This window comes from Protopterus annectens, chromosome 3.part1, assembly GCF_019279795.1.
Source record: "Protopterus annectens isolate FY-2018-M chromosome 3.part1, PAN1.0, whole genome shotgun sequence".
Taxonomy (NCBI): Eukaryota; Metazoa; Chordata; order Ceratodontiformes; family Protopteridae; genus Protopterus; species Protopterus annectens.
In genome coordinates this window covers 670,928,155-670,940,759 of record NC_056732.1, presented here as the reverse complement: position 1 = coordinate 670,940,759, position 12,605 = coordinate 670,928,155, and the positions used below count along the sequence as shown (strand labels likewise).

General features: G+C 40.2%; 1 protein-coding gene across 2 annotated transcripts in view; it reads left to right on the top strand.

The window, feature by feature from the left end:
* ADCY8 (adenylate cyclase 8) overlaps positions 1-12,605 on the top strand; it is a 2,045,143-nt gene that overhangs the window by 1,085,973 nt on the left and 946,565 nt on the right. For both annotated transcript variants that reach the window (XM_044067040.1, XM_044067038.1), the window contains exon 6: positions 4,494-4,652. In XM_044067040.1, coding sequence (XP_043922975.1) covers positions 4,494-4,652 — 159 coding nt within the window. The remainder of the gene's footprint in view (positions 1-4,493; positions 4,653-12,605) is intronic.

The window sequence follows — 12,605 nt, the reverse complement described above, 5'->3', positions numbered from 1 at the left end:
TGGTATACGCATAGAAATGTTAGTGCATAAGATTACACCTGTGAACTGTTAAATAGTTGCTCTGTAACCAACGGCTCAGGCCTTGATCCTTTGCATCTTGTTTTGCTTGCTGTGTGGCTGCGATCAAGTCAATTAACCAGGCTGCACTCCAGGGTTGTCCCTGAAAAAGGATTAGTTGTGTCCAGTGGAATCACTAGGTTACCAAATGTATAAAATTAATATAAATAAAACTGGACTGGCAGTGATTTCCTTTTGAAAACCATGATCGGGGTGTTTGGCTTCACTGAGCTGTGCTCAGTGAGTTGGTTCCAAATGTAATTCACACCTGATGAGTAGTACAGCAGCTGATTCAAGGGAAAGAGGAAACCAGTGAAAAACACAGGAGAAGCCTCTAGAAACTATGATGGGCACTCCAGAATAGTTAAAGGGCAGCAGTCCTAAAAAGTGTCATTGCTCTCTCCCCCACAAACCAGTATATCTGGCACTGAGAAGGTTGGCAACATGAACACCACACCTCAGACATCACCCACACCTACACAACACACTCCCACATATGCGGAGGTCCTCAACAGAAGCATACCATAACAAAAGAGTCCTCTGAGGCATAAACGCACGCAAATTCCACTACCCACCACACCACACACCACACATTGTCCACACACCTATGTCTCACAGCAACTAAGCCCTAAACATAAACCCAACATATTAGTCATAGGAGACTCCATTGGTGAGATACACAGATGTGCCCCTCACCAGGCTGGATAAAGAGAAAGTCACAGTTAGTTGTTTGTCAAATGCCAGAATCTACAATATCACCAATGCACTCAAGTCTCTCAAGAGGTACTTTTATGATTGTGTCGCAGTCCATGTTGGAGTGAATGACTTCAGACGTACCTCCTTGGAGTATATGAAGAGAGACATGATCGAGCTCGCTGAGTATGTGTCCCAGGCAGGTAGGTCCGTCGTCTTATGCAGCATTCTACCGTCACCCAGAATGATGCCTCAATACAAACAGAAAATGATTGACTTTAACAACTGGCTCAGTTTCTGGTGTCATTCAAAGGTGGTCCAGTACCTGACAGCCTGGGATGACATGATTGACAAGCCACGATGCTTTGCCACAGATGGCTTGCACCTGTCTTTCTTGGGCTTCAGGCTCCTGGCAAACACTCTTGCCTCCCCCGTAGTGCCTTTTTTAGGCAATGCCATGAGGTCAAAACTAACAACATGAAAATTTCATCAAAACATAAATTAAAGGTCTTGCTGCTAAATGCTAGGACTCTAAACATGAAACTGCACTCATTGCAAGCATTCTTAACCCTGGAAGAAGATGACATTTGTGCAGTTACAGAAACCTGGTTCAAAGCTGTGGAGACCACCCCAGCCATAACAGATTACTCATCCTATCATTCATTCAGGCCCCAAGCCATGGGGAGCAAAACAATAGGAGGTGAAGTTGCAATATATATAAAAGACATACACACCTCTAGGCTGGTCAAACAGTATGATGCACAGGAAATACTCCAGATGCAGTTAACAATTGACAAGACCCCTATTCAAATCATAGCTAGCTACAGGCCTCCAACTCAGACTCAAGATGCCCACTCCACCTATCTGGATCTCTTCAAATCTATTAAGATTCAACCCTTTACCCTGATCCTGGGCGGCTTTAACTATCCAACCATAGACTGGAAGAAATACTCATGCTAAAACACAAATGCTCAGAGAATCTTTGATTTTGTCAATGCAAATGCCTTGGACCACTTGGCTGACACCCCCACAAGAGGTGAAAATATCTTGGACTTGGTATTAACCAACATGAGTAACCACTGCAACATCCCTACGGTGTCATCATCCTTGGTAAGATCCGACCACAAAGCAGTCACTTTCGAAGTCACCAACTCCCTTGACCCTCCCCCCCCAGCTAGGGTCAAACAAAAAAAAAAACTTCTCCAAAGCTGATTACAACCTCCTGAGGGAAGGTATAAACAGCTTCACAGCCCCCTCCCTGTCCACATAAACTGGCACATATGTCCAAACTTACACCAAAGTACTATATGAGCATTTATATACCTGCATGGAATCAGGAATACTAGACAGTACAAAATCCTCCTCCTCAAGGAAGAGTAAACCTGTCTGGTGGATATCTACAATAAATAAACTCTATAATAAAAGGAAAAATTTGCTGTCCAGGACCAAGAAGGAGCAGGTGTCTAATTGGAAGCAATCTCTGCTTAGCCTGAACAAGTAAATAAGAGCACTAGTGAAATCTCCAAACTGGCCACACCCACTAAAGACAATCATAAGGCTTTCTTCACATATGTCCACAATCTTAAAGGGAGCACCCAGATCTGCTCAGAACTGGTGGTCAAGGACACCACATACACAAACCCTGTAGAAATAGCCAACCTGCTGGCAGACAGGTTCAGTGACAACCCCAGTACCTGCCCGCAAGTCATCACTGCCCTCTCAAAGGCAAAAAGTACAACCTCCATGGGATCCGATAATATCCCAGGCTTCATCCTGCCTGAACTCAGGCAGGAACTCATCCCAGCCAAGTGGAGGGCAGCTACTGTCATCCCTTTGCACAAAGGTGGAGGGTCCACCAATCCAAGAAATTATAGACCTCATCAGCCTAACTAGCCTGATCTGCAAGACCATGGAGCGGATTATCATGGACCTCATTAACAAGGACATTGGCAACCTCCAGACACTTGATCCCACACAGTTTGACTTTGTCAAGGGGAGGTCATGCCTGTTAAATTTGGTCGATTTTTTTGAGACAGTCACCAAGGACATAGACGAGGATAACACCACTTGCCTTGACCTGGCCAAGGCCTTCAATACTAGTCCCCACTCAGGTATAATAGATAAACTCTCTCAACTAGGCATCAATCCATATGTTACCAGATGGGTAGCAAACTGACTCACTGATAGAACCCACCTAGTCAAAATAGGGAAAGCCACCTCAAGTAGTAGACCTGTAACAAGCGGTGTACCCAGGGGATCAATCTTGGAGCCTCTGCTGTTTGGGGTATACTTCTCAGAAGTGCAGGCCAAATTTAGTGAAATATGGCTGACCAAATTTGCAGATGATTGCAAGCTGGATGCTGTCATAAATTCCCCTAGTGATGTGGACATCTTCCAAGAGGGTCTCACCCAAACAAATGAGTATGCCAGAAACATGGCCTCAAACTGAATGCCAAAAAATGCATCATCGTCCCTTTTAGGGAGAATGACATTCCCACAAATTATCACATTGATAGTATAGCACTAAACATGCAATCAGTCATAAGGGAATTGGGAACCCAGGTTGATTGCAAACTGGCTTTTGACCACCATATTGCCTCCGCTGTACAGAAAGCTTTCTACATGGCCAAACTCATTAGCAAGGGTATCTCATCCAGGGACAAGGTGGTTATAACGTCCCTGTATTCTTCCCTTATAAGACTGATTATTGAATACAATGCCTCTTTAGGCATGTACCTAACAACGCACATGCAGCAGCTGGAGAGACCACAGGGATTCCTCACCCAGAGAATCCAGGGCCTTAAACATCTACCCTGCACACATAAGCTAAAAGCCCTGTCCCTCTACTCAGTCTCCGACAGACTCCTCAGAGGTGATCTCTGTCTGGTATAAAAAGCAATCTCAGACCCCGCCCTGATGGGACTACTGCATATCCGCAAGCCAATCTCCACTCGAGAACCTGCATGCGAGACCTCAACCTAGTCTATGACATCAATAGGATTTGTTGGAAGGACAGATTTGTGTCTCAGAGACTCCCCCTTTTGTGGAATAGACTCCGTCTCCATGTAAAGCAGAGTATCTCTTTAAACCTTTTTAAGCCCAACCTGAATAACTGGATGGGGAACAGAAAATACACCCCTGGGATCCCACTTATGTCCCCGCTGGACAGTGGCATAGGGTGCTGACTTGAAACATGGGCTAAATTCTTGGCTAGGCTTGTAGGGGCCTCAGGACCAATAGCCTAGTAACTTCCTATGACCCTATGATCCTATGTAGAGCAACTATATATGGCATCACTTTAGTTAATATTTAGTGTGAAGAGCAACTTTGCATTAGTAATTTACTTAGAAATGGCTGGGAAGATTAACCATGGAGGTTATTTAGTATTTTTTCCAAGAAGAAATATTTTAACTTTCTGAAATACTGACTTTATTTTAGCAAACTACATTAGCATATCTCATTTTCCATGTCACTCTGTGGTTGGATTGTAAATGTTTGGTTGGAGCTGCAGGAAAGGTTATCATCGCTACATCTCATTTTGTGTGCAGTCAGAGTGATGAATGCTGCAGTGTGGACAGTGATAAAAATAAAAGTGTAACTACTTGACCATAGACAAAATCCATATTAATGCTAGTAACAGTTATTTAATGGTTAGATTTAACTTTTTTTATCCATTGTAACTTTACAAATACACAACCATAAGACATAGCATGAACTAAGCCTTTTCATTTGTTTTCTTAAAGGTATGTAAGGTCTCGCACAAAGCATGATATTGATATGCGAATTGGAATACACTCAGGATCTGTGCTGTGTGGTGTGCTCGGACTACGGAAATGGCAGTTTGATGTATGGTCATGGGATGTGGATATTGCAAATAAACTAGAATCTGGAGGAATTCCAGGGTAAGATATTTAATATTGCTGCCTTTCTAGATGCATAGTCTCTACTGTGGTTCTACCTACAGAAATCTCATACCTTTGTTTGGTACTAATCATTTTGTAAGTTAATTATTGTGTGGTTTTTCTTTTCCTGTTTAATTGATGCCATTTGAAGTAAAAAAAAATCGTATGGCTCCTAGGTCTGTAAATATTCATATATTTTTTTCTTTTATATGGAGTTTTTCAATGTCCATTTTCAAGTGACTGTTTTTATCTATTTTTTTTTTTTGTTACTATACTAGAGTACTGATCAAATCTGATCATTTGCAAGCTCAGACCAGAAAGCTTAACAAAGTATATCAGAGGAGGAGGTGAAGATAGGTAAGACAGATAGATAGATGAATAGGTAGACAGATATATAGACAGACAGACAGATAGAAGATGGAGTTGGCATTATGGCTAATCTTTACCTCACTGATACAAGGTACAGTGTTTGATTCTGCCCCCTGGGTATTGGCTAGGCTTGTAATAGTCTGCAGACTAATAGCTTATTATGAGCCTGAGATATAGATATGTGCAGAAGGACATTACCACAACTTGAGAGACATTAATTCTCTAATAAATCTCACCCTGGAGGGCATTTTGGCACTTAGACAATGGGCTATCTCTCTGATAAATTGTTTTGCATTTGTGTTTTTTGTATTAATTAATACTTTTTAAAATATATTTTTGATAAAATTGTTGTTCTGCCTACTGTTTTAAACTTGCTGTAGCATACATAATTGTTGTTTGAGGAAGCATTTTACAACCACAATAAAAGTTATGTAAGTATTTAATGTCTACACAAGCACACACACACACATGCATACTCAGAAGCACAGAGAGACAGACAGACTCATGCACATATACATAGAAACACATGCACATGTGCACACACTCGTGCACATGCGCGCGCGCGCGCACACACACACATACACACACACACACACACACGCACACACACACACACACACACACACACACACACACACACACACACACACACACACACACGACCAACATCTGCAGACCCTTTCATGCAACACCAATTCCCGTGACAAACTATGAAGGGTTGGGCTCAGTTAATAATGCCATGCATTAGAGTTTTGTTATTTATTTATTTAGCTGTTTGTTTATTTTTGTAAGATTAGATGTTGATAGACTGTGTGTGGTACAGTCTAAATGCATTGGTATGCTCCATCCCACTTTTTTGTGTTCTCTCACTCTTTCACACACACACACACAGGAAATAACTTACCAAGCCTAGCTGGTGTAAACTGCCATTTGTGTATAATATGCTGCTGTTTTTGCCAGGGTCACATCAGTTAGTTTCAGAATATTTCAAGCCTCACATGTGTGTCTAATGATCTCTGTGAAACCCTAGTATCTACTCACTATCTGATGCTTTTGTAGCATTTTCTGTATAATCAGTATCCTTTACTAAGTTGAATTAAGCTGCCCTAATCTGACACCCTTAGAGCCTAGACAGCCTGGTTATAGAGCATGCCCCAGTGCCTAGACCCATTCACGTTTGTGGACATACTCTGCAGTACTGCCACACTGTCACAGTGTCCATAGCTTTGTCCCTTTCCTCATTGTGTGGAGCAGTTAGTTAGAGGTAAACTCCTGAAGTCACAACATCCTTGACACTTCCAGCAGGAAAGCCACTGCTCTCCAATAACCTGTACAGCTGATCCTCCGATACCTGTTTAAGGAGAGTCAGTGACCATCACCCCCACTTTTTAGGCACTGGGTGTTCTGTGAATCTCCCCAAGTTAGAAAGGACAGCATGAAAGGCACTTTTGTTTGTCTCACTCCTGATAATTGAGCCTGGGACTCCTCAGGAGCAACATGGTCCCAAATGATGCCAGTGCTTCAGCCCACAACTTGCCTTCAGTCACAACACCCCTAAGGAGAAAACACAAAGTAAATAAAAGAGGAAACTACTTAAAGTTAGAAAGGTACTACCTCCAACAGGAAAAGGACTGCATAGATTGGTGCTGCTAACCCTGACCTTTTCTCTGTTACAAAGACATTCCAGCACATGAATAATCCCATCATCATGGATGACAGCTATGCAGCTAATGTAATGCAGAGCCAGTGAAAGGATTAACCTCTAAATGACAGATACCCTAGATTTGAAGTGTAGACAATGTTTTCCTCTTATTCATACAGGTGGTTACCCAAGACTGTAGCACATCATACCTGTCCTATACTGAATCCGCCACTGTAAGTTTAATCCTAAATCACAAATACTTTGTACTGATTACCCACTAGTCAGGAAGAAACAATAGCACCAAAGACATGCAAAATCCTGTCAGTATTATCAAAACAACTCTCATCACCAAAGCAGAGTCATCACTAAAAATCCCTGCACAAGACAGCAAAGACAGGTTTTATGGCTTGACGAAGAGCAATTAGGAAAGGTTCTTTAACTAAAAAAGAGTAAAGGAGAAAAGATTTACCAACCCTGGCACCTACCTCTCTTCAGCTTAACTAGGCTTTGCGTTCTCTCTTTAATCACTATTCAAGGAGTTGGGGTGGGGGGATAACTGGCAGTTTGCACAGGGGGTTAAGGCTGTGACCTCAAGTTCCTGTGGTACAGAGTTTGAGTTGTTCAACCCTCATATGCCTACTCTATGACCTTAAGCAAGTTAGTCAGACAGACCTAAATCTCAAGTCATCCCAGAAAATGGACTCTGTGCCCAGTGTGCCTATCTTGTTAAAAAATGGCAATTATTATCTGTACAAGACCCTTATACAATCCATAAGGTTTGAACTGAAACATTTAGCTTACAGCATACCAAACCAGTTTCACTACAGGGACTTGAATGCTTATATACAGAAGAAGTACCATGACACACATATGGTCTGCAGACTGTCTTTGTTTTTGGAACCCAGATTTTTTTCTGGGAATATAAACTTAAGCAACACAGAAACTGACATGTCATTTCATACTCTGTCCGATATCTGATAATCCACTCGATTAGAAATGCTGGGTGAAAATTTTTAGCCTTATCCCCTTCAAGCTCTGGTTTGGACTACATCTACCACATCTACCACCCTCTAAGTGAAAGAGAGATGGCCTAGCTGAAAGACCTCTTTATACATATCTGCAAACCAGTGAATTAAATGTATACTAGCTGTCTTACACAAGTCAATTGACAAGCAATCTCTATTCCGTGATTTTCTCCCACTCAGTCCTTCAGTGGGCTCCAGGAGTTCAAACTGAGTTATTTGACTTACTTAATCACTTAAAATCTGTCTATTGACCACAAGAAAACCACTGAGAAGTCATGAATACACACACACACACACACACACACACACACACACACATATATATATATATATATATATATATATATATATATATATATATATATATATATATATATATATATGCCCTCGCAATCTGACAAATTTGAAAAGCTTTTGCAAGGAAGAGTGGGCAAATATTGCCAAGTCAAGATGTACCATGCTGATATAGACTCCTACCCAAGAAGACTGAATGCTGTAATTAAATCAAAAGTTGCTTCAACAAAGTATTAGTTTAAGGGTGTGCACACTTATGCAACCAGCTTACTGTACATTATTTATTTTTTATATTTTACCCCTAACACATTTGTTTTTCAATTGAGTTGTACAGGTTATAGGTCACATTAAAGGTGGGAAAAGTTTTGAAATGACTTATTGTGGTCTAATTTTTTTATATCACAAAAACCTGGCATTTTAACAGGGTTGTGCACACTTTTTATATCCACTGTATATCTGGATACATATGTATATATAAAATCTTCTGAAACACTTTCCTGTCATTAGGGATTTTCCAGGGCCCTTAACTGCTACCTCTGGCAGCCTGCATAATTTGTAGTACACAGGCCAGAAATGTACATACCCATTCCCATTGCCTTGTATATATTATCTCCCAGCAAGTCCATAGCCAGAACTGCCTTGCACACAGGCTTGGATTAAACTTTTACATGTGCTTCTATAATCTTGGCCCTAAAGTGACTCCATTCATACCTGACTATTAAGAGCTGAGTTGGAAAACACAGTCTTACTTCTGGTATGCTTCTAGTATGACAATATTACCTTTTCTATCCTTTTTGCATTTAGCTACTTGTACTGATAACAAAGCCTCAGAGCTAGTACTTCAGAATATCTCATAGAAGACCTTTAATACAATTACAATCATTGTGTTTGTCTGAAATTTCACCACCAAAAAACAGTTATATCAAAACAAGACTGTTAATTAAAAAATAAAAGTAGATCGATTCTCCACACAACAAAACACTTCTTAGCTATCCACCATGTAATGTAACTGCTGTACATACATAAGCTTTGAGTTGTTCCATGACATTATGCTTACATCTCAGCTTGTGGTCATCGAAAATCATAGCAGAGGGTCCAAAAGAGGAGCACATTTTATTTATTTAATTGTTAGATTGATGTTTGTTTGTTTATTGTTGGGTTAGAAGCTATTCAGAAAATACTCCCATACATTTTTTATAGGCTTACATTACTCGTTTAATACTGTATGCACCTTTACACAGTCTTAGCTTTATGCAGGAATTTAATAAATCTAGGAGAAGCAACAGCCCATTTGAGGAAAACATTACAGTGCTGTGCCGAAGTCATACCTGTAGGGAGGTTATACATTACAGGCTACAGACCACAGTAGGTTTTTCCTGGTGCAATAATCATATTTTGTCAACTAGTCTTCCCTCTTTGTGGATATAGCATGTAAATTCAATGAGCCTGAGTGGGCCAGCTTCCAAGCATCCAACAGTATTAGGGCTTGTAACCCAGCTGACCTTTAGCATTAATCTCTCTACATCCTTATGATGTATCTAGTCACTCCTCAAGAATAGGACTGAAATACCCATAGCAGTTACACTCCACTCTTGCTTTCCCTTCCTAGCAATAAAAGAATAGAAATTACAAAAATGGAGTATTAAAGAGGCAGACTAACAGCCACAAAAAGAACCCATTAAGAGAGTCAGCACTAAAAACTGTTAATAAATGCTACCCATCACCTGCCACCATCACTCAGGCCTAAGACTTTTACTAGCCTATGTATTTAAAAATGAAAACTGCAAGATCCCTCTACATAGTTTTAGCACAATTATTATTTACAATTGAATTGTGTATTTTAATTCATTCAAGATCTTCCTAGATTTATTGTGTCTCATCAGTGGAAGTTGTCTCCAAACTGATACATATTTCTGCCCTTTTAATAGAGGATCCTAAGCCACACACACTTTTAATAAGATATGTGGTGTGTGTAAACCCTAACATGAATATTATAACAATCCCAATGGTTACTGATATTCCATATCCTTAATACTGAAAGATAAGTAGAAAGTTAGAATAAACTCTAAGTTATCAAACACACTAGTAATTGACAAGTAGTACTGTAAACAGTTATATGGGATATACACAGTCTTATGCTGCTGTGATTATAAATCTTAACAAAGCTTTGAACTAGCTAACCATGAATGTTGTCTTAGTATATACAATGCTGTAGTGCATTGTGGACATAAGCTTAGTTAGTGCAAAAGTTAATTATAAACTTGGAAGAGTACATTTATAGGTTCTTAGGTTGATACTAGGCTATCTGCCCTAGGGCATTTATAAGCCTAGCCAGAGTGTGTTTGGCTTTCGCCACCCTTTTAGATTAGTTGACTGTGCCTCTGTATAGTAGGTCACAGAAGGTAGCCTTTTTAAGGTTAGTTTACTGTACCTCTGTCAAGCAGGGACACAGAAGCGATCCCAGGGGTAAACTTACGATCTCCCATCCACTCGTCAAGATTTCTCTTGAAGAGGGTCAGTGAGAGGCTCTGCCTAACATGGATTGGGATTTTGCTCCAGAGTGAGGGGAGACTCTGGGATATGAATCTGTCCCACCAGCATGTCCTATTTATCTCTGTGTTGAGGTTCAAGTCCCTGGAGCATGTAGCTCTAAGGGATTTGGATTTCCTGAGGTGGTGAAGCATGTCCATTAATTTTGGGTTGGACATGGCTTTATACGTCAGACACAGATCGCCTCTGAGTAGGCGGTACGCAACTGAGTAGAGCTGGAGTTTCTTTAGCCGAACTGCATAGGGCATCTATTTGAGCCCCTTGATCCTCTTGGTGAGATACTTTTGGGATCCATCTATGTAAAGTTTCTATTATGTTCTATTGTTTTTCTGTCATTTAGCATCTGTCTATCTGTCTGTCTCTGTAGCTTATCTATTGATCTACCTAATTAATTATTCTTTATTTTGAGCAGGTAGGGGTGGGTTAGTCTGTAAGAGCTCCTCTTTGACAACAGTCTAGGTAGTCAGATAGTCTGTACAAAGAGTAGACTTTGATGTCAAATAACTGTGGCAAAGTGCAGGAGAGAAGAGGCAAAGCAAGAAAAGCCTCACATGGGAACAGGTTGGAGGAAGTTATGATGAAAAGATAAATGGAAAACTGAAAAGGAGGTCAAAGTCAGATGCTGAAGAGAAAATGCTAAAGTCAAACAGGACTAGAACTATTATGGGACATTAGGGACATCTGACAATTGTTAATCCAGGGGGGGCTTGTGCTGCAGACCCCCACCACCATTAAAAGAAAAAAAAGAAAAGAAATAAGAAGAGATACTGCATTTATTCATATACTTCTAGTTCAATAAAATTTAATTTTATCTTTATGATACTGAGATCACATGGAGTTCTGAGACCCAGTACTGCATCTAATTTCTATACTTGGTATAAGGCAGTCACGCCTAATTACAGGTCTACCTGTCTACTGCAGAGTACAGAAACAGTACAAAAAAGTTGCTCATTTGGCTGCTCTATGAACCAATGTGGAACCCTTCCTATTGGCTCAGGCTACCTCAGGTGATTAAGACAGCCTGAAAGGGAAGGAATTAATATGCATGTAAATGACATGTGCAGAGGAATGTGCGTGGGAATACGTTTTTATTTTTTTAAGGATTTTTTGTACTGCCTGCTACTGCCTGCACATAGCAAGGTAAGTACTTGAATGTATGTTTTGTGTGTGTGTGTGTGTGTGTGTGTGTGTGTGTGTGTGTGTGTGTGTGTGTGTGTGTGTGTGTGTGTGTGTGTTTGTGTATCTATATAGATAGACAGATAGATATTATATTTATGCATGAGCGTAAAAGAGACATAATAAACTGTCACTAATTTTGCCTCATACTGTGATGTCTTCGTATAAATTATGTAGTGTTGTAGCACCCTTTAGAAAAAGCATGCTAATGCAAAGAATTTTATTCCAGCAACTTTCTTGTCATATAAACGGCATACCTCTCCCAGATTTTGGCTCTGAGGCCCCTGCCACTATTTAGCTTTTTGCATGAATCTTGAACTAAGGTGTTGTGAGTTATTGGGCAGGGTGTTGGATACTGTATATTCTGACAGCAATCAGTTGATAAAATAAATTCCTGTGTGTTAGTTATTTATGTATTTTTTTTTCATTTATTTGATTGCAATAAATCATTTGAGATGTACTGTCACAGTCATACAAGTGGATGTATTTGATGGACACATCTATGTGTTTGCATATGCAGGGGACATAGATACTTTCAGCTATACCTGATTTTACAAAATGTCTCTGATTTTTTTGCCTCATATTTTGGACTCTTCCTCATAATGATTGTGGTTTTGCTAGTAAACTAATGTGGATTACAGCCACTAAATAATGATGAGAGACCTTTGAGTTTCAAAGGTAATGATCTTTATAAACATGCTAATGCAAAGAATGTCATTCTAGCAAGTTTTTAACTATATAAAAGCAACAGCTGCCACTGATCTTGGCCCTTTATCTACCATTACTTTCAAACATTGTTTAGACAAGAGGATGATGCTTGTGTGTGTGTGTGTGTGTGTGTGTGTGTGTGTGTGTGTGTGTGTGTGTGTGTGTGTGTGTGTGTGTGTGTGTGTGTGT